Source organism: Amphiura filiformis, chromosome 2 (assembly GCF_039555335.1).
Source record: "Amphiura filiformis chromosome 2, Afil_fr2py, whole genome shotgun sequence".
In the NCBI taxonomy this organism is placed as follows: Eukaryota; Metazoa; Echinodermata; class Ophiuroidea; order Amphilepidida; family Amphiuridae; genus Amphiura; species Amphiura filiformis.
Window position 1 is genome coordinate 23,114,454 of NC_092629.1, and position 22,774 is coordinate 23,137,227.

The 22,774-nt window shown below is 35.9% G+C and overlaps 2 protein-coding genes across 2 annotated transcripts in view; one reads left to right on the forward strand and one right to left on the reverse strand.

Moving 5' to 3' along the window:
• LOC140139163 (NLR family CARD domain-containing protein 4-like) overlaps positions 1-22,774 on the forward strand; it is a 106,469-nt gene that overhangs the window by 8,172 nt on the left and 75,523 nt on the right. The window lies entirely within an intron of this gene.
• On the reverse strand, positions 923-16,070 carry LOC140145998 (uncharacterized). Its single transcript, XM_072167734.1, has 4 exons — positions 15,987-16,070; positions 11,126-11,391; positions 8,597-8,743; positions 923-2,964 (listed from the first exon to the last, which is right to left on the reverse strand). Exons 1-4 carry the CDS (start codon positions 16,027-16,029, stop codon positions 2,107-2,109), a joined length of 1,314 nt encoding a protein of 437 aa, XP_072023835.1. The 5' UTR covers positions 16,030-16,070; the 3' UTR covers positions 923-2,106.

Genomic DNA, 22,774 nt, shown 5'->3' on the forward strand with positions numbered 1-22,774 from the left:
ACGGCTGTGAGGAGAGCCAAACCAATCTAGGCAAAAGATTAGGCAAGCTAACCAAGCTGACAGAATTCTGATAAAATGATGATGATTTGGGTGGAGTTCTCTTGTATGTTTCCAAATGTTTAGCAAAGGTTTTGAAAATAAGGTTCACAACAAAGAAAGTACCCGGGGGGGGGGTCACTCGACTTTGGAAGTCACGTGCGGACACAGGTTTGAAACTAGGGGTCTTTCGTTGAAAGCCTAGACACCAAAAACGGGGGGTCTTTCCATGGGCGTAGCCAGCTTTCTTGGGGGGGGGGGGCAAAAAATATTTCAGGGGCACAGCTGAAAAAACATTGCAGTTGTATAAAGGGTATAAAAACGTTTTAATAACATTCCAAAAACATTTGTGAAAACTTGGTACAAATCATTCTAAACAGAATGTTATTTTGGGGTTGAAAAAATTTTTGCAAAAAATGTTTGCCCAAAATATTTTAAATTACGTTTTATAATGTTTTCACGACCTTTATATAATCCGACATTTAAATGTTATTAAAACGTTTTGTAAAAAACATTTTAAGAATATTTCTGTGTTTGCTAGGTGCAAATATTTTAACATAATGTTATTTTTAGTGTTGACAAAATATCAAAACTGCTAGTGCTGGGTACCAAACTTTTTGATACAGCTTGTATAGTAATTTGTTCTAATTTCCATGCAAAAGGAGCCAGTTGTTTCATCCTTAAAACAAATACACCATAATTTTCAATTACGTGCAGATAGATAAGACCTTGGTAAGATAAGCATGTTAATTGTATGTCACTATCACTATCTTGATAAGATGCATACCATGCTGCAGCGTATAAACAAGGACAACTTTACAACATACATTTGTACATTCATTGAATGACTTTGAAACTTTGGGTACAAAAACAAATACTCTGCAAGTTAGGTCAAATTTTGCACTATGATTGTTTATTTGAGGTTATTGGACTATGCAATTGAGATTAGGCTATTGTAGTTCATAGTGTTGGTCACCGTCTACCGGGTTCTAAGAGGCGGTAAACTGGTCCATTAATTTTGTATTTTAAACAAAGAATATAGGCCTACGCACAAGATTTTATCCCGTGCATATCAGAAAACAGTAATAAAATCAAATCCAAGCAAATTGTGGTTTTATTTTTAAACTGGGCATACTTTTAGCAAAACAATTGCGAAGTAAATCTAGCAAGAGAGCTCAATAGTGAAATTACGCTAGTTGTGTGTTGCGTAATGCATGACTGGTGCACGCTTATGTGACTTTACAGAAAATTTATCAGGGGTGTAGTACCACCTTAAGTTTCTCCTTTATTATCTTAATTACTAATTAATTACTTTATTTTCGTCTTTGGAACTTGGCACAATTTAAGACAATATTCAGTATTCAAAACCTATGTACCAAATATAACCAAAAATCATAATACATCACTATGTGATGAGCCCTACCATTTTACAAGATACACATTTACAATGTACATAAAAACATAATGAAGGCTTAATAGCAAGCCCAGTTGAATGAATTAACATATAGTGCACAAAAAATAAAAATGATCCAAGCCACGAGGAAAATAAATGACAAGAACTGAAATACCCCTTTTCTACGGTAGACAATTTTCTTTAATTTGACACCTTTATTGTGTAAGACCAGTATAAAAGTGATGACAAAGTTATCAGCTGAGAATCAATCATAAAATAAGAGTCCCAAAGTTGAGGGTCTCAAGTGAAAGAAAATTGCCTATTTTAGATTTTTGACTTGTACTGTAATTTTCACAACAGAGTCTCTCAAATGATGTGGATCCTTTTTATTTTGGTGCACTGTATAATGAGACCAATCCTCACTAAATGTGAGTAAGTCACTAAACTTATTTCTCAATTATGACCATATTTTTTTGTTCAGAATGTAAGTTTTGACATGCTAGGGTTTATTTAGTAAGGCTAAGACCCTGGTATTTTTATGGGTAAATCGTTTGTTTTCTATTGAATTCTGACATGTTCAATAATAAGGTAAATCCGGGGGTAAATATCTCATTCTTGCCTTGCAACTTCATCATGTTTTTTTCTAGTCTCATATGCCAACATGCTTGAGTAGGCAACTACAATATATTGCTTATTATATGGAACATTTCATGCATTCCAACTGCATTGTTCCATAGTATGAGATCTGATTCAGATATCTCATATGAGAAGTTGCCTTGATTTTGCCTTTTTTCAATTTTGATCAGTTTAAAGCCATCTACAACAACAACAAGGCCCAGTATGAGATCCTGGTTATAGCCCAATGACGACAAACAGGACTGAATACACTGTTCTGCGTTTTTTCTCAAGTATGTTGTAAGAGCGCATGGGCCAAATTTCCGGGTTGTGGATAACTCGCACACAAGTTTGACATGTGATTCCTCTCTTAACGGTTGAGGAACTGGATCTAGATCCTGGACATCTTGGGTCTGAACCACCATTAAGTCTGGCCTGTGGGACTCAAAGTAATGGTGATGTTTATCGCTCTTCACAATATAATCACCAGGATTATCAATCACAGAACGGTCATTATTTGGCAGATTTCCATTTATACCTACCATATCTTCATAAAGAGGGTCAACAGCTGTATTTTCACGAACTGGTGATCTAGATTTAGATCTAGACCTATGAGCGCAATCAGCCTTTCTTAGCGCTACCCTATATGCAAGTGGTGTCCTTACTCTAGCTCTTCCCTCCGTATCGACTGCTCTTCGTGGTATCCATACACTAAACTGTGCACAACCCCCTCCGATCGATACATTTATGGAGGTGTTTGATGGGGAAGGAACAACAGTTTGTACTGCTCCAGGCGTTGTCACTTTGATGTTGGGGAAGAGAAATTCAAGCAAACTTTCAACAGCACCTGGACCGATTGAAGTAAAATCATCACAGACAGCTTCTATCCACTTGTGAATTGCAGGATGAATATTTTGAAGCTGCAATGAAAATAATAATAAGAGAAATGGGGGTTGAAAGAATATACCATGTGTCCAAGAAAGAAGTAGTCAACAGAAGATTCATGGTTTGTATTACTTCAAAACAAGGATGGATATCAAGTGAAACATACGTTTGAACATCACTTGAGGGCCGTATTCTTAAACATGTAACACTAATCACTAATTTAATTGCACTTTAAACGCCCGCTAAAATAAACGCAATTCTCAAAGCATGGTCAACTATAAATGTTGTTTACATTTTACTGCACATCGCTAAACGGGCCTAAAATGCCGCTCAAGTTAGACTAGGTCTGGGGGCAGTTTAAATCGTGTTTAACTTCACATTTTCATTGAGTGCATGATGGAATTTTGGGAAAAAATATAAGCATAAAGAAGCTCCACACTTTTTGCTGAACCGTGAAATGGTATCAGCCTATATGAGTGACGTTACTAGCTTACTAACTCACTAACCATTTGGTCTGAAATGGACATATCTCTAAATGCCACAAAGGTATGACCCCATGATTGGTGTCATATGAAAGAGGAAAACATAAAGAAAATGATAAAAATATTTCCAAACGTCAGAGGTCATCCAGGGGTCAAAACAGGTCATTTTAACCAAAAATGCTCCGATTGAGCTTAAATTTAAATGCAATTATCCTTATGACATTCTAAACATGTTTAAAACATTTCAAAATTTATTTAAGGTCATTAAGGGGTCATAAAGGGGCCAAAGGTCAAGGTTTTCAAAATGCGCCAATTGAGCTGAAATTTAAATACAATGATCCTTAATATGACATTCTAAACATTTAAAAAATATTTAAAATTCATTTAAGGTCACTAAGGGGTCAAAGGTCAAGTTTTTCAAAATGCTCCAATTGAGCTGAAATTTATATGCAATGATCCTTATGGGGGCACTGAACAGTAGCCTACCGCGACCAGAAGTGTAACGTCTGTATAGTAGGGGAAGGTGGGGCATAACGGACCCCCGGGACAAAACGGAACCACAGGGCAAAATAGACCTTGGCAATACTGCCGTCAATGCAAATTATATTGAGGAACAGAAGTATGGCCACGCGAATTTACAATAAAAATTTGATATGAAACAATCCACTGACATCCGAGCAAGATCGAGTCAAAAAATTTACTACCCGTCTGATGTAAGATATGTAGATGTTTTTAAAATGTGCTGAAATTTTACTTCATTAATATCAGATTCCCAAATAATTGTGTATATTTTAAATACGAAGGTACTAGCTTTGAGCTGTATGTACTGTATGGCCTATATGCTACAATGTATTATGCATTCAACATATTTCTAAAAAATCGGGTATGGGGCATAACGGAACCCCTAGGTGTGTGGCATAACGGAACAGGGTTCTGTTTTGCCCCGGGCGTTTTGCCCCACAGATGGGTTCCATTTTCCCCAATTGGACATAACACGTCTTCACTAACAAGGAAATGTATGACATCATTGTAGGGTGTTATGTTAAAGCTGAGATGTTCTTGTTGCCCATGGATGTGAAAAAAATCACTTGAATTTTGTTTCGTGATGTGTAAGATATCCCACAATGCAATGCGTCAAGAACCTGATTTTGAGAGGTGAAATGCTTACAAAATACGGGTTGAGTCCTTTGTGTTGGCGTTGCCCGGAGGATTTAAACCATAGCGAGGTCTGGGCGACCAATCACAAGCCAGATCCATTAAAAGATGCATTACATCATGACCAATTTTAGTTAGGCCAGAAATTGGCCTAACTCTCCATAGAGTCCCGTGTTTAAAATGTTAACCGCAAGTCAAAGTCAGTAGTCCACTTGGGAAGCTAACAAACAGAGGGAGTACGGTGACTGAAAAGATCAGTTGTGAAAATCTATCAATTGTGCACACATTAATTAAATCAGAGTTTTAAGCTTAAAGACAATATACAGAATATGCACAATGGGCAAGTGGACTACGGAGTAGTCTACATGCTAACTTGGAAGTTACATTGTGAAAGACTATGCTCAACAGTTTACAGGTCATATCAGGGAGGGCTTCCCTGGTCATATCAACAGTCTCAACCTGCACATTAAGTTCAATGATCCTAAAAAAGAGGGTACTCTACAATTCTTGGACACTTCAGTAAAGCGGAAAGTGGACAGTAGTCTTAATATTAGTGTGTACAGGAAACCTACAGTACACACCCCGACTAACACCCTAGCATTTGACTCTCACCACCCTCGAACACAAACTTAGTATGATTCAAACCCTGTTCCAATGTGTGAAATCCCTTTCTTTCATGATAGGCGGTCTGTGTTGACTTTGAAAGAATATGCCCCTTTTCCGCATTTTTTTATTTTATTTTTGAAAACGCATAGTTACCAGCGCTTGTGCAGAGTGAGGGGGATGAGTTATCCTTTTACCATTTACTTTAGGTCATGCACCGTGAATAGAGGTATAGGAAAGGGTGGAGGCGTTACATATTTTCCAATCTTTTAATACATTTTTTGCTGTAATAATAGAATGGAGAAAGGCATTGAGCTGATTTATATCTCATTGTCTAGCTAAATCTGAGGAAAGTTTGACATACTAATTGTACTTTTCTAGATATTGTAATTTGAATGATGCAATGTCGGGGATGGAGGCTCCTACGTCAGCGCAAGCATGTGTTAAAGTATAGGGAATATTGATTTTTAGTGCCTCTTGAATATATTTTTTTCTGTATCTTCATATTATAACCCAGCAAGGTATTGAGATGGATTATGTACCATTTTGTTGGTATGTTTATGTCTAGCTTAAAATGTGACCAGAATATAGTTAAAGCTGGGTTGATTTGTTGCAAGTGTGCTGCGTTTTGTGTCCTACCTTTGATGGTTTCCCTATACGTTAATATACTAAGCGTGCATTTATACTCTGAAATGTTCTGAATATCATGTCTTTTGAGGGAATGACCCTACTTCTGTCAAGTTTACAATAAAAAGGAAATTGGAATTCAAATATGCCATTGGTTTTTGTGTAGGGGATGGAGGAAAAATTTTTTGATTGATTTAAAAGTCCTAAAAAATATTAAAATTATGTAAAATTTTTGAACACCCTGTATCTCAGTTAGGCAACGTAACTCGTTAAATTGCAAGTTTGCTTTTTTTTAAAGCCATTAATGTTCTTAGCACACCTAAAAAGGTATTAAAAGAAAGTTTTCATGGTAGTAAATAAAAGAAGAACAACATTTTGTACGTTTTGAACCAAAATTTAAATTTCCCACCCTACATGTATATATATGAAATTTGCAGCACCCTGTATATCAACTTACAAGTTGTAAAATTTGTCTTCCTTACATTTTCAGCTTTACAATGATATAACGTGTGCAATAAGTTTGTTCCACCCCTCCCAAAAAGCATTAATAATGTGTTTAAAATGAAACTCACACAATGCATTTCAAGGCTATTTGTTATGTTGTTACATTAGTAGAAATGTAAAAGGGGTACTACACCCCTGTGGTAAATTTGTGACTATTTTTGCATTTTTCTCAAAAATAATACCACACTGGTAACAAAAGTTATATATGTGCCCATCCACCACAAACTGGTAAAGTCGGCATTTACCATTTTGAGATACAATCAAAAACAATATATGGATTTCTTTGTAAAATAAATACGAAATTTGACCTTTGATGAACCATAACTTCACTTCCAGATGTCAGATGAAGCTGGTTGAGGTGTCATTCTAAAGCTGAAAGTACATTGTTACAAAATCTGCAATAAACAGAAAATGGTCTAGAGCCGACTTTACTATCACTTTGTGGTGGATGATCACATATATTATTACTACACTAAAATTTCAGTGACTCAAGACAAGCGGTTCAGTATATAATGATCGTAAATGAGGTACATCCTAGCGGTACCTTATTTCATATATCATAAATAACGAACCGCATGTCTTGGGTCACTGAAATTCATAGTAATTGGTTTCCTTGCCACTATGATATGTATGTGTTACCTCTGTGTTATTAGTTTTTGAGAAAAATGCCAAAATAAACACAAATTTATCGAGGGGTGTAGTACCCCCTTAAACAAATTTATTTGTAGTCATAGTATCCTTGATGGTCAATCACCATGATCACCTCCAAACCATGCTTGCCCCAGTTACTGTCCACTAATAAATGGCACAAGAAGTTCCTCATTCTTGTCTAGACTTTGCCATAGGCCCTACACTCTGGACTCTATCTCTAAGTTGTGTTATTATTTTGCAATAAGGAGTTTCAAAAACATTTCTTTTAGAATAGGCCACAATATTTCTCTATTGGGTTAAGACCTTTCTTCCCCCATTCTATAGCAATGTCCGATTTCTTTGGACGCCATCTTGAAATTCTCTAAGGTTTGTGGTTCTTTAAATTCCTCAAGACACACGTCTGTCCACACTTCAAGCAATATTATAACATTTTCAAACAAAATAGATTAGCATTTCTTTGCCATAAAATGTTAGCTTTTACTGTCAGATATATCCCTTTTATTTTTGAGCCGAACAACTACGGCAAAGCAAAGAAAATTGGAATTTACTACCAGCGCACATGTCGCCAATACGTACCACTCCTTCGGTCATGTTGTGGTACGACCCTTTGTTGTGTATATCACCGTCCCGCACGCCGTGACGTACTGTGTGTTATGAACATAGTGTATGCGTTCGACTAATAATTCCATCGTAATAATAAAGCGCTGAATCAGCCTTTAATTCAAAATCACGGATTTTGACAAAACTACAACACTTAGAGTCTTGATTTTTGCAGGGTATATTGGTTTAATAAAGTACAATTTAATCGTGTAAAAAAGGAATTTTAAAAATTCAGTGAGGGCGTCTTCCTCAGCAAATGTTATAATATGGCTTTAAGAAAATTAAAATGGCTGGAGAAATTTTACAGCGTGTATGCCTTATTCATATAGCAAGTAATCTTGAGGGCAAAAGCTGATGGCACTCTAACTATAGTGATAATATCATTATATGCTTTGGGCAAACCGGACATAAGGGTGGAACGAACTTTTTGCACACCGTATATATGATTTTGTAGGTTTCTGACAAACCTTAGGTGACTTGCAACCATTTTTGTTTGAAACCATGATTATATTTTTAATTTTAAGCATGTAACGTGTTTTGCCCTCAATTCATAGCACATGACCTTTAGACAAATCATCCTAGATCCTTACGGATTGCGTGTACAAATAGTTGTATAATTAAAGACAGAGATAAAAACAATTTATCGCGTCTGATGTCGCTGTCAATTACGATCCTTGATTGGTTTACACAGGTTAATTAGCGCGTAAAGGAAGACCGATCTATCTGGTGCTGATCGGAGAAAAGGAATAGCAGCAAATGGCGAAAAAGTCCATACTTTTACAAGGCAAAAAGCAGCTTTTCTAGGCATTGTGGACATGGTGCCTTCACCAAAGAAAGTTTCCTACTATAAATACCTAACTTTTGAGATGGTTTGCATGTCAAAAGGTGCAAAATTAACAATAAGACGCCCGCTTATAAATCCGCGTTCAGCAAGTCATCATCACGACACTTGTAAACAAACCGTGCTCGAGTTTGATTGACATGTGATGTGACGTCAGACGCGATAAATTGTCTTTAAATCTTTGTCTTTCATTTATAGGCCTACCATTATATCAGCTATGACCTGATCTGCCTTATAAATTGCTGTTTTACGGCGGGTATTCCATCTGCCACACTGATAAGCTTCATGCAAGGTATTAAAACCCACATTTCCAGGATTGTTAGGTTGAGGTTGAGGTTGAGGAGGAATCATCTGGAAATTTAAAAACAAAATTTGCATAAATTAAGACTTCAGTCAGTGGTTCAGAGAGCAAACAAATTACTAATGCATGACACTGCTAGGGAGGTCTTCTGCAAAGGGGATAGATTTATGTCATAGAAGTGAGAGAACAATAGAAGGAGAAGTACAAAAGACAAGCACATAATTTGCATTAAAAGAGGAATATGTTTGCATGATAAAAGTGCATTGCGATAGAAACTCAAAACAAGAAAAATATTCACCAATGGTTGAACATGTTTGCTATACAGCTATCTTTATAGTAAATGTCAGGAGTGTTACACAGAATTAATTAATTGGCAATAATTAAAATTTCTGAAGAACTACCAGTCTGTTGGTGTTCTTTTAGCCCTTTAAAAAATATATTCCTGAAGCCAAACTGCTGCATTCATGATGTAAAGACCTTCATATTCACCCACCAAGTTTCATGCCCATATGACCGTTTTTAGTAATTTGACCTCAGATGACCCCGGATGACCCCAAAATGACCTTCCAAAATTTGGCTCTAAATGTTGACTGTAGGCTACCCACCAAGTTCCATCCATGCCCATAGGACAGTTTTTAGTAATTTGACCTCAGATTACCCCCGGGTGACCCCGAAATGACCTTCCGAAAATTTGACTAGGTACGATCAGTACGAAAAGTCCAAAGCGATTTTCAATGTATTTTCTAAAATTAAAAGAACCACTTTCTAGCGGGAATTTTCGTAATAAGTTACAGAGCTGAAGTTATAAAAGGGTTGGAAGACTACAATATTATGACATAAACAAGAATATGTTCTTTTGAACTTTTTTCTACAGCTTGTTCCTTTAAGTACCAACATGTGCAGACTACATGTACATGGTGCGAAAAATAAAATATGTTCCAAAAATCACTTGTCGCCAGCTCATTGCAAGGTTAAGATGACAGTAACAATCTATTTCTGTCTGTTTTAGTAAAATTAACATTTGGGCCAAACTTGGAAAAAATGAAACTTGCATGATATCAAAACTGTTTTTTCTTTATACAGCGGGTTGAAAAGAGAAATCCTGTCTCGTCAGGAGTGATACATCAGAATTCAACTTGATACATCATACACCAACGTGGCAATATTCATAGATTACTTTTTATTTTATAAATGTGCATTGCGATAGAAACTCAGCTATTATAGTAAATGTCACGAGTGTTACACAGAATTAATTAATTGGCAATAATTAAAATTTCTGAAGAACTACCAGTCTGTTGGTGTTCTTTTAGCCCTTAAAATATATTCCTGAAGCCAAACTGCCGCATTCATGATGTAAAGAAATATTATATGTACATAAAAACATGGTTTTCAAGATTTTTACAAAATGTTACACTCCTGACGATCAATTGTAAGTATTTTAGGCTCAACAATAAAATTGGAACTTATGTAGTTCAATTTTTTGGGCACCTCTGTTTGAGATAGCCAGACTAAGTAGATAGTGTCACCAAAAAAATACAAAAACTTCTGTAGAAAATGTGATTTGCAAATTTATATATTTGAGGCTATACAGTTACAGTACTGGACGTAGCAAAGTGTAAGGAGTGTAACAAAAACATGCAAGCTAGGCTCAAAAAATAAAATTGAATGTAAGTCACTAAATTCTGTGCCTTTTTGAGAGGGCCATAGATGTTGTCAACAAAAAATACAAAGAATGTTTTAGAAAATGTAGTTTATAAAATATTTGGGGCCATGTACTATACAGTGTCAGGAGTGTTACACAATAGCATTACTTTGATGGATCCTTACATGTACATCAATCGTGGGAATTTAAGGGGTCCAAATGCAAGTGCTCTTTGAGGGGCATTTTCTTCTTAATTTAATCAGTTGTGACCCTCATTGGTGAATGTTATCACTCACTAGCTGTGTCTGAAATGCTATGCCTAACAAGATAGATTTCTGAATTTCGTTGGGATTTCAGGGAGTGGGTTAAAATCAGCACTTCGTACTGTTCAATCTAATTATTTTTGACTTTGAAGGACCCATTATAATGTCACAGTGCACTTATAGGTCCTAAATATTCAGAATGGATTAACTATGTGCTAATGTCTATGAGCAACTCAAAAGAGAAATTGCAGCAATGCTAGACCACAGGCAGAATTTCAGGGCCTCCTAAAGTGGTTCAGCCACATATATGGCACTTAAAATCAGCAATTTTAGACCCCTGATAACAACAGGTATGAATTTCTAGTCTTTTGTATCTGAAAGAATGTGGTCTAAATAAAGGGGGGGGGCCTGGCATTTGCAATCAAAAGGGTCACTTGCATATCATGTGCTCAGATCTGTTCTTACATTTTTTAATTAATCTATTTTTTGGCTCTGACCTATTGGAAAAATGTTATGAGGTTACTCACACGTGCCAGAATGGCTCTTTTAACATCAGTTGTAATATTGGTGAACTCTACCCAGCTTTGAGGTACTGCAAAATTCTGGAGACCTTGACCATCAAGAGGTATCATCCTGTGGAGAGTCTGGATTTGGAATTGGCCTGCAGGGTCATCAGGCTCAGGTGGATCATTTGTTGGACGGTCTTCCCAGTCAACAGGTATAAATTGGTCGGTAGGTAGAAGTGCATTGACAACGCCATAGTCCACTTTTTGGAAGGCCACGCAAGATATCTCTGCAAATAGATTGACCATCAATAAATGTATGATTTTTGGTTTTTTAAATCAATAAGGTGGAACTGTGCCCACCCAGAACCTTCAAACTTGGTATTCTGGGTTACTTTTTGCTGCAGATTTCAAATATTTAACTGGAAAAAGTATAGCTTGCTCCATTTTAAAGTTATAGTGGCCAAAAATGGCTCTACATTCCATCTGGACCACTTTTTGTGAGGCCGTATAAGTCAAAAAGTAAAAATAATTTTATTATAATATTAGTGGTGGGTTAAAGAATGATGATGCTTCAAATTTCTTAGTTAACCAGCTTATTTGATGCAGTATGATCTCCTGAGCATTTTTTTTTTTTTTTTTGGCCAAAAAATTAAGTGGTTAAGTGGTCTAATCTAGGACTAGTGTGTCTCGTACAGGCCTAAAGCATTGCTATCTAAATGATAATATTCATCTTTCAGTAGCTTGATTACCTAAAAATCACTAAATAACACTTCTTCAGATTGTTTGTCCTTGTCTTCTTTACTGATGCAGTCAATCATAAGAAATTTATAAATACCCCTGTTTGGAAAACAATCCACGTAAGAATCAAATATGCAAACCTATATTCTGAATAAAATAATTCTGCTGCAACAATTACCCCCCCCCATCATAAACTATTTCCTAACAAATGGTAGCCTGATGCTGTCAATCATAAGAAATAAAAGCTGTTTTACAACAATCCTTAAGGATAAAATATTATGTAAACCTATATTCTGAATAAAATAATTTTGCTCCACATGATCTAACATTTCCTAACAATAGTATTAGTAACTGAAATGGTAACCTGAGCTTTATTCCTTTTTATTTGAAACCTATCCTCTTACATCCCATGCAAACGATTTTACACCTTTCTTTAATTGCTATCTATGCTAATATTACATTATTGTTTTAAAGAAAAAAAGTATCCAAACGGTTACATTGCAGCACATTACATGAAAGCTCCATTGGGCACCCCATTCCTTTTTTAAAGGAATTTTTATTTAAAACTCACTTGGTGTCCCTTTTCCCTCCACTCCTTCAAAGTTGTACTTTCCTTACCAAAACCAGTGCTGTCTCTATTATTGACCCCGAAGTCGGGGGTCAATAGAGACACCAAAATTTTATTTAAAAAATATATACCCCATACATATATTCAATTTTTTATTTGGTGGGTTAAAGGCATATATGGGTGGACATAATATGCCCTCAAAAGTTTGGCTCATGCGGCTACAGGGAACAAGAGCACCACTGGTGCTGTAGCTCATTTGTTATGGGTTATGGTCAGGAATACCATGCATAGCTATGTATAGCCATGCATCTCTATGTATAGCCATGCATAGCTATGTATAGCCATGCATAGCTATGTATAGCCATGCATAGTTAAGTATCTAGCCATGCATAGCTATGTATAGCCATGGATAGCTATGTATAGCCATGGATAGCTATGTATGGCCATGTATAGCCATATGTAAAAATGTCATAGCCATGTATAGCCATGTATAGCTATGTATACAGGGCTGCCAACTTTGAAAAACACATTTCAGTATTCTCAAACCTCAAAATCACCATAGTGCTGTGATCAAGCAGAAATCAGCATTTTGAAAATATACTTACGGTTCTCAAGATATTTCTTTATTCAAGGTATTTATTTATTTGTACCTTTTGCTTGTCGAGTATCCTTTGATTTTATTTTGTTTAATACAGTTTTGTTTGTATATTTAATGTCTTGGATGCACCATCGGATAGATGAGTGCCACTGATGTAAAAAGCAATTTCCAAATAAAAACTTGAAACTTAAAACTACAACAATTTCATGGTAAATGCCATGCATAGCCATGCATAGTTATGTATAGCCATGCATAGCTATGTATGGCCATGCATACTATGTATAGCTATGCATAGCTATGTATAGCCATGGATAGCTATGTATGGCCATACATGTATAGCCATACATAGCTATGTATAGCCATAATGTAACCATGTCATAGCCATGTATAGCCATGTATAGCTATGTATAGGCCCCCTACAGGGCTGCCAACTTTGAAAAACACATTTCAGTATTCCCAAACCTCAAAATCACCATAGTGCTGTGATCAAGCACAAATCAGCATTTTGAAAATATACTTAGGCCTACGGTTCTCAAGATATTTATTTATTCAAGGCATTTATTTGCACGTGTACCTTTTACTTGTCAAGTATCCTTTGATTTTATTTTGTTTAATACAGTTTCGTTTGTATATATTTTAAAATGTCTTGGATGCACCATCGGATACCCAATGACCCCCTTTTTTAAATGATGCTTTGTACCTGATAGGCCCCTACTTCGCGACGCCGGTAGGCACATACCCGTCACTTCTAAAGTGTGTCCCTCACCCCCCCCGGGACTATATGATAATAGATAGTGGCCAGCACATTTATAAAGGACTGATTACTCACAATCTTCACTCTTAAACTGTGTTTTTCTGAATGTGCTGATCATGTTGATTGCTAGTCGGAAACTCCTGCGAAGCTAGCTATGGACATGGCATCTTACCTACTCCATTCTATAACAGTCTGCCTAGTGCCTTGTGTGTTTTCTCTTCAATCATTTTGTTGAATGTAATTTTATGAATCAAATAAAAAAGATAGAAAGTGACTTCACATAAGTTATGTGTCATTTTATTTATAATAAAGAAGTTATTAAATTAATAAAGTAAGACAATTTATTTATCTATACATTGTAAGTGCATGTCAAATGGGGTACATTGTTCAATACTATAGGCCTACATGAATAAATTATGCCCATATTATAGCTAGGCCCTAAAAACTTTATTTTGTATCGGATTTTTCCTGTTGAAAAGACAAAACTGATGTTTATGATAGCAACCATTTCATCAATAACATTTTGAGTCATTTTTATCCATAAAACGACACAGGATATGACAGATAACTACTTTCACATCAATAGGGTCCATATGATCACAGGTTGTTGAGAATCTGTGATATGATGAAGATTTTGATCCTATAGCTCTGTTATCAACATGATATCACGCTGTTCAGTGGTCAAGGAGTAAGGACCCCGGTCAAGGACACTGATATGACATCATAGGTGATGTAATTTTCTTCTGCTGACCATATGATGCTGTATATTAACTATTATATAGTCTATTATTGTTACATTTAGGCCTATACCTAGAACTTTTAAAGTCATAATTAGTTCAAACATAACTTTGGTAATACTCGCTCGTTTTCATTCGTTGAAACGGCAAAACATACTTACTTTTCCTTACAAATCGAATAACAATAATTTTAAAACATTCCACCTCAGAGAGGGGTTGTCACCCATATCCTGATATACCAGGCACTGAAAAAGTGCTACTCACCTTGAGTAAATGTTTACATAACTAATTGGGTTTAGTGACTGGGTAGATGTGTGATAAATGAGTGAGATGTTTGTTCTTAGTCATTAGTCAGGGTTGTTAACCAACAATTTGGTAGCCCAAATTGGGAGAATTTCAGAAGTAAGGGCCTACACAGCACGAGCCCAATTGGTGCTTTATCTATTGACTTGCAGAATGTAAGGCACAGCAACACTGAAAAGCAAACATTGTAGCCGCACTGAAACAGTAAAGTTCAACATCTCTTTTACAAATTCGCACGATCAAGGAGTTTGTACAGTGTTTGTAATATGAAAAGCACCACAAACAGTCTGCATAGGAGCTATTCCCTGAAATTTGGTCAAACTTTTCGTAAGAAAATGCTCCAAAAATGATACTTTCTGTCCGAATTTTCTTAGCTAAATAAGTAACAATCATGAACGATCATGCAAAGATCACCGCCTCAAATTACCAGATCCATTGCTCAAACGATGTAGCAAGAGAAAGAAAAAAACATACAGAAAAATGGATCATGCCTAGAGTTCATTGCGTTACGCAATGAGCTAAAAAACTACAATCTAGAGAGTGCCAAAACTGTCCCTATTCACCTCATTCTACGGTACATATTGGTGACGTTTATGTCATTTTTCAGTGTGTAATATTTTTTTGTACCTAGTTCATGACATACGAGCTGTTACGCATCCCCCTGCTGAAATTTCATCATTTCTTATTATCAAATCTTTAGAAGTTACTGATAAATAACAACATCTCAACTCTCAAGCTTAAATTTCACTTGTGCATAGTACCCAGTTGAAAATATGTAGAGATGCTTCCATTGAATTACATGTCGTCAGCCTGCTACGCTAATTGCCTTTAGAAGTCATTTTTACATGTTTCTCATTTGCAATTTAGATTTGCTGAGTACCGGTAATAAATAATAATTAATCAAATTTACAGCCGCATTCTTCATAAAACGTGTAGAATACCGTACATCAAAAGATTATTCATAATCATAATCATATTTACTTATTTTACCATTTTTACCGGTAATTTACCGTAATCTACCGGTAATTTTAAACCGCCATTTTTAATTTACCAGTAAATTAACAACACTGGGTTTGAAGTTCTTCAAGTGCACTTAACTAGCAAGAACCAGACTCCAATAGCCCTTCTCCTTCTTTCCTAAAACTAGGTAAAATAGTTGTAATTGTAGTACCGGGTACACTTACCACCATACGAGATATGTCGTAATTCATTTGGCATACAATCCATAGGTCCAACTCCAAAGCATGCAATCCTGCCATCAGGCCTGTCAAAAATCATACAAACAAAATAATAAGCTACATATAGGTACAGGTTTATACAGCGGTTTGGCACTTAATTTAAGAATAGCACTCATCAACAAAACTATGAAATTATAATAGTTGATAGTTTGAAAAGTTTTGACTCAATTTTTTTTTCGCCCCTTCCGGAACGTTAAAAAATTGTCTTAAAATGTATCGGGACGGAATTTTACATCACATCTAGAGTAATACTAATAGACTGTGTGTGCATCAGATCTGGGACTTTAGTGCATAGAGCCGTGTTTGCTAGACAATACATGCAGGGTTGGACTTTTGACTGGTCAAAACCTGTTTTGTCCACGAAGCGGTTAAAACCAGGTTTAAACCGGTCAAAACCGGACCAAACTGGTCAAAAGTTGATGTATCATAACATAAAGGCGGTTACCCGTAGACCTATTTGGCGGTTCTCGGCTGGGCGCGATTACCTGGCTGATGGTAACTGTACCCACCAAGTTTCATGCCCATATGACAGTATTTACTAATTTGACTTCAGCTGACCCCTGGATGACCTTGGACGACCCTGAAATGACCTTCCAAAAATTTGGCTCTTTATGTTGACTGTACCCGCCAAGTTTCATGCCCATATGAGTTTTTAGTAATTTGACCTCGGATGACCCTGGGTGACCCTGGATGACCCCAAAATGACCTTCAAAAATGTGGCTCTAAATGTTGACTGTACCCACCAAGTTTCATGCCCATATGACAGTTTTAGTAATTTGACCTCGGATGACCCCAAAATGTCCTTCAAAAAATTTGACTCTGAATGTTGACTGTACCCACCAAGTTTCATGCCCATACGATAGTTCCTTAAGTTATTTGCCCTCAGACGACCCCTGGGTGACCCTGGATGACCCCAAAATGACCTTCAAAAATTTGGCTCTAAATGTTGACTGTACCCACCAAGTTTCATGCCCAATTGTCCGTTTTTAATAATTTGACCTCGGATGACCCCAAAATGACCTTCAAAAAATGTGGCTCTAAATGTTGACTGTAGGCCTACCCACCAAGTTTTATACCTGTACGACCGTTTTTGCTAATTTGACCTCAGATGACCCCAATTCCCAAAGTCACCCAGGTGTCAGCTGAGGTCAAATTACTACTGTCCTGGGCATGAAACTTCACTGGAACTCACTTCCCTACTCAGTAACCACCATAGAAGACACCAAGCAATTTAAAACAGCCGTCATAAGCCACCTCAACCAACAAGACTAGTAAATTTCATGCGCACACCTCATCCTGCGTGTATGACTCCACCAGGAGTGTTATGCAGTATACATTTTAACTAACAAATGCAGGGCGCATGCGCGAGCCGGGAAGTTCAAGCTTGCTGTAGGCTCGGTCCCTACATTATGTACACACATACTCACCGTATATGACACGTTTGCAACGCCCCGACTCAGGTGTCAATTTGTGGATTAAATTAAATAAAATTAAATATCTTTTTTTCTATATGTCCGTTTCTCCGTCTCCCGGGGAATTGACTTGAAAACACTATGAGGATTACTCAGTTAATTTTGAGGACAAAATCGTGAAATTGGTGGTGTGCGGGAATTTTGTTTATATGGCCAAGTTTTAGGCCAAAAAATATGATTTTTTCTAAATTTTTTTTTGACCGAAAATTCGACCCTTTCTCGCTTATCTAATGAATTTTCAACTTCTTTTTTGACATATGTGGTAGATACGACTTTGGTGTTTATATTCCCTGAAGTAATTGTTGTAATTTTGCTTAGTTTTATAAAAAGAAGTGATTTTCTGCATGGAGTTGTTTTTTAAATATTCGGCTTTGTTTACGTTTCAAAACCAAAACTGAATTTCCCGGCTCGCGCATGCGCCGTGCGTTTGTTACTAGTTAAAGTTAGTTCACCACGTAAACTTATGGCTCAAAATTCGGACCGCTCGCCAATAAGTTTACTGCTTTCTGTGTTTTGAAATTTGTTGACGTTTTAACGATCCCCGATTCCCGGTCGCTTATTTTAGCTGTGTCACGTCACATGCATGACGCTGGTGGGTACCAACCAAACTTCAGGAAAGAAAAAAACTCGATCCCCGATAACGATGTGATATGGGACTTACATTGGATTACACAGAGATATTTCTTGCCAAAATTTGACCATTTCTAGGCAAGTTGGCCCTACTTTGTCTGCGTTATATGAAAAAGGACAGTCTTAAGTAAGCATAAGTGCAACGGAGCCAGAGCCAAAATTCCCGTTTGTGGCGGGACGGAATTTTGATAGACCTTTTAAATTGTAGTTCTGTGACTGTTTATTTTATGGATTCTTCATGTTCTTAATATAAACAAGTAAGTTACAGACTACATTCACACGCAAGAAAAATAGTCCAAAGAATCAACATGTTGCCACGGTAACACAAATTCATCGATGTGGCGGGACGGAATGATAAACTTCATGTATTTGTGAACACAGTACATTTGTTGAATTTTTATCAAAAGTACTGGGATAAAACATTTGTTTCTAACATTGGTATTAACTTCAACTATCCTTCTTTTGTTATGGAAGGAATTATAAAATTCACCCCCCTCTTTATAGTACACTCATTCATTTTTAAGAGCCAGTCTCCCTTATTATGTACATGAATAAGGGGGTTGTGATACAAAAAAAAATAGAATTGTCTCTAAAAAATAATTTTGGTACATATAAGCACCAACAACTCACATGTAAAATATGAGCGTGCACAGCGCCCTCGTTCAGCTTTAAAAAATTCTTGAAATTTCAGCCTCTCTAAGCCTTACTTGCAAATGGTAAACTTTGGAGGTGCATAACATTGTGCGCCATCATCATCCCAACCTGCATTTTGCATTTTTTTTAAGTACCAAATGGTTACATTACAAAAACCAAGAAAAAAAATTGGGATCTTGATGGCGCACAAAATCAGCAAATCCAGTGATTTGATGAAAAGCGCCCTCGTGCAAACTTTAAAGCATTATAATGGGCTGCGCCATCAAGATCCCAAGTCCGAACAAGTTTGAAATTAAAGACCTCCATGGCAAGTTTCATTTTTCAGCAAAAATTTTTTGGGATTTCGTTGGCGCACCGAGTTAACAGAGGTCAAAGGTCAAAATGTCCTATTTTCGCACATATTTGCATGCCTGTATTATCGCGCGCCAACGTCACCTGAGTCTCCGAATAGCATTTCATCAAAGAAGAGGTAATTCTCTGCAAGAACTGAAAAAATTAGCTTGGGATCTCTTGATCTTCATATTTTTCTGATTTTTTGAAAATGGACTTAGCCTCATTTTGGAGGTCAATTTGACCTCTTTCCCACTCGAACAATGACGCGCAGCACAATGTGGGCTTTTTACTGCATCGCAAAAAGATGCGCCAACTTACGAAAAAATCAGGATTTTTGACCAAAAATGAGCATTTTTTTACATTTTTTTCAGAAAAAAGTAATAAATCGATATTTGTGAGTAAGGATGTGTGCTTGATTAATTTTGCAAGTGGTCAAATGTCACAAAAAACAACAACTTGCCCATATACAGCGAAGATCAATTTTTTTGATTTTTTTTCCTTCATGGAATGTAATACCCCAAATGCGGGGTAACTTTGGTTAGGCCATTTTAACCCCTACAAAATTATTAAAAATCTTTTTCAACTTCAAGGTGTAGAAGGAATCCTAATGTCATAAAAAGAGATAATTAGAAATACAATTGGTTTTGTTTGGAAGCAATGGTTTAAAAACTCTGAAAAGTACCCAAAGTTACCCCATTTTACGGTACTCATTTCTTTAAGGCCCCCTATTTATTTGTTTATTTATTTATTTATTTGTTTGTTTATTTGTTTGTTTATATATTTATTTAACAATTGATTGTATAAATGTATTTATTTATCAATTAATGATTTTTTATCTATTGATTTCTTTATTTAATCGTTTTCATTTAATAAGTTACGGTAATTGATAACGGCTGCTTGCTTGCTTTTTTATTTATTTATTTATTTATTTATTTTAATATTTATTTATTTATTTATTTATTTATTTATTTATCAATTAATGAATTTTTTTATCTATTTATTTATTTCTTCATTTGTTTCATTCTTTCTTCTTATTTATTTACTTAATTTATAGGGCCTAGGCCTATATTTATGTATATATTTATTCATTTGTTTCTTATTTATTTATTTATTTATTTATTTATTTATTTATTTATTTATTTATTTATCAATTAATCATTTATTTATTTATCAATTAATGAATTATTTTATTATTAATTTATTTCTATATTTATTTATTTGATTAGATAAGTTTGTTGATTTGTTTATAACTTTATTGTTAATAGGCCTATGTTTGTTTGTTTATCTTTTCGTTAATTATATTATTTATTTGTTTGTTTATAAGGTTGTTTATTTGTTTGTTTACTTGTTTGTTTACTTGTTTGTTTACTTGTTTATTTATTTGTTTGTTTACTTGTTTGTTTGTTTTTGTTTGTTTGTTTGTTTACTTGTTTGTTTGTTTACTTGTTTTGTTTGTTTGTTTGTTTACTTGTTTGTTTACTTGTGTTTGTTTACTTGTGTTTGTTTACTTGTCAGAACTCTTGCCCCCCAGTAAAAACCAAAATTATGAACATTTCCACTTTTTGCGCGGCAATTTTGCACAAAATTTGTTTATTTTGCCCCCCCCCCCCCTGAAATTAACTTTGCCATCTCAATGCCCCCCCCGAAAAAATAATGCCTGGAAAAAGGAGGAGGCCTTTTTTATTTGTTTTCCTGAGAGGTAGGCCTACCGGTACCGGTAAGACCCCTCTAATTATCACAAAACCTTCCAAAAATGTTTCTTGTAGGCCTATATTAGCTAGGCTATAGAAAGCATCTCAACTTCCTAGACATAGGCCTATGTTTTGAAAAGTTAGCCTATAACTGAATAAAAAAAAAAATAAAAATATAGGCCTAGTATAAATTGAAGAAACCTCAAAAAAGAAAGCCAGAGGAGACGTAAAACATGTTTATTTATTTACTTATTTTTTAAATTTATTTAGCCTAATAATTCCCACGTCCAAAATTGAGAATTGCAAATTATTTAATTAGGCCTATTTGATCTTTATTTGACATTTTCTCAAAATGACATAGGCCTATTAATTTGCTACTCTTTTTTTTACTTCTTAACTGTGATACTGAAACCCCTGCATTTTAAATATCAATGTATATAAAGATCAACCATAAATCGCAATAATTATAGGCCCTATCTGCAGTGCCAAAATGTAGGCCTACCGTTGATATTGGGATGTGACCACTCGTTTCAAAAAAAGAAAATAATAAGTAATTAATTAATAATTATAGGCCTAGGGGCCTACCTAATTGAGTCACATCATCGTGCCTTTTTAAAAAATCTTACAGGGCCCAAGCTAGGCATATGCATACATGTATAACCAACTCACGGCCAGGTCTGCTCACGGCATTATGATAGTTGATTTACATAAAGCATTAATATTTCTATGGATAGGGGCCCATCATAAAGTAACAGTTTATTTTTCATGCTTTTAGCACACTTGTAGGCTACATACCGAGTTAGACAAGTGATCTCAAGCACGGCAAATATACGTTCTCGCCTGGTCAATACATCATGAATACACGCAAAGTCTTGAACACAGACTATAGTACTCGCACATGCGCAAAGCGTGTGAGGATTTAGGGGAGTAGGTCGAGATTCAGTTTATTGCTCTGTCAACGCAAAAGTTCTCAGTAAAAATTAGCGTTGGGCGATAATCAATACTCGATTAAATGTAATTCCAATGCATTGTCTATGGGATACACACTAAGGGGCTGTCCAATAATTATGAGCCCTGGGGGAGGGTAAAATTGAGGGGGGAAGCAATTTTTGGCAAGCCGAGAGGGGGGGCAAGCAATTTTGGGCACACATTCTTGGGGCGCCTTTAAAATAAAACGCTCTGCAAAGGCTTAGGAAAACCGTACGGAAATGCTTAAATTTATGCAAATTTTCCTCCTCGCTGCGCTCGCAACATGTAGGCTAGGCCTATTATAGGCCGGGCCTATAGGCCTATAGACCATTTAAAGTTTGCAAATTGGGATCCAAAAAAATTGGCATGTGCAAGAGGGGGCAAAGTTGGCGGGCTCAGAGGGGGGAGGCGATTTTGACAGGCCGAGGGGGGGGCAATCGATTTTTGGCGAGCCGAGCCGTTTGCAAATTTACCCCGGGGCTCATAATTATTGCACAGCGGGTGACAGCCCCTTAGCGGCGCACCGTACACACATGACAAAACAAAATTTTGTCAAACAACAGCACGTATGGTTCTAAAATTTTAAGTGTGTATTTGTTATAGTGTATTCATTACAATTAGGTCAAAATCTCAATTTTGAAAATGTTACTTTGAATAACAAATAACAGTGACCAATCAATCACATTCAAAGCGTTTTACAAACTATTTGCCTAGGGATTTGAATTTTTTTGTAACTTCACAACCTATCGTAGGCCTATAGGATGTTTCAGACATCCGAGCTTTTCAGGTGTCCTTAAGTGGTAATTTTCGATCCCAATCAAAGAAATTACAAATATTTTACAAAATATTTTACAAAAACCATTATATTATGCATTACGAAAGATTTGAAACTACATGTAGGCTAGTCAATAATGTATTGATTTTGTTTATTAATTTCAACACAAAAATTGTGTTAAGAGTGTTTTAAACTTAAACTGACAACAGA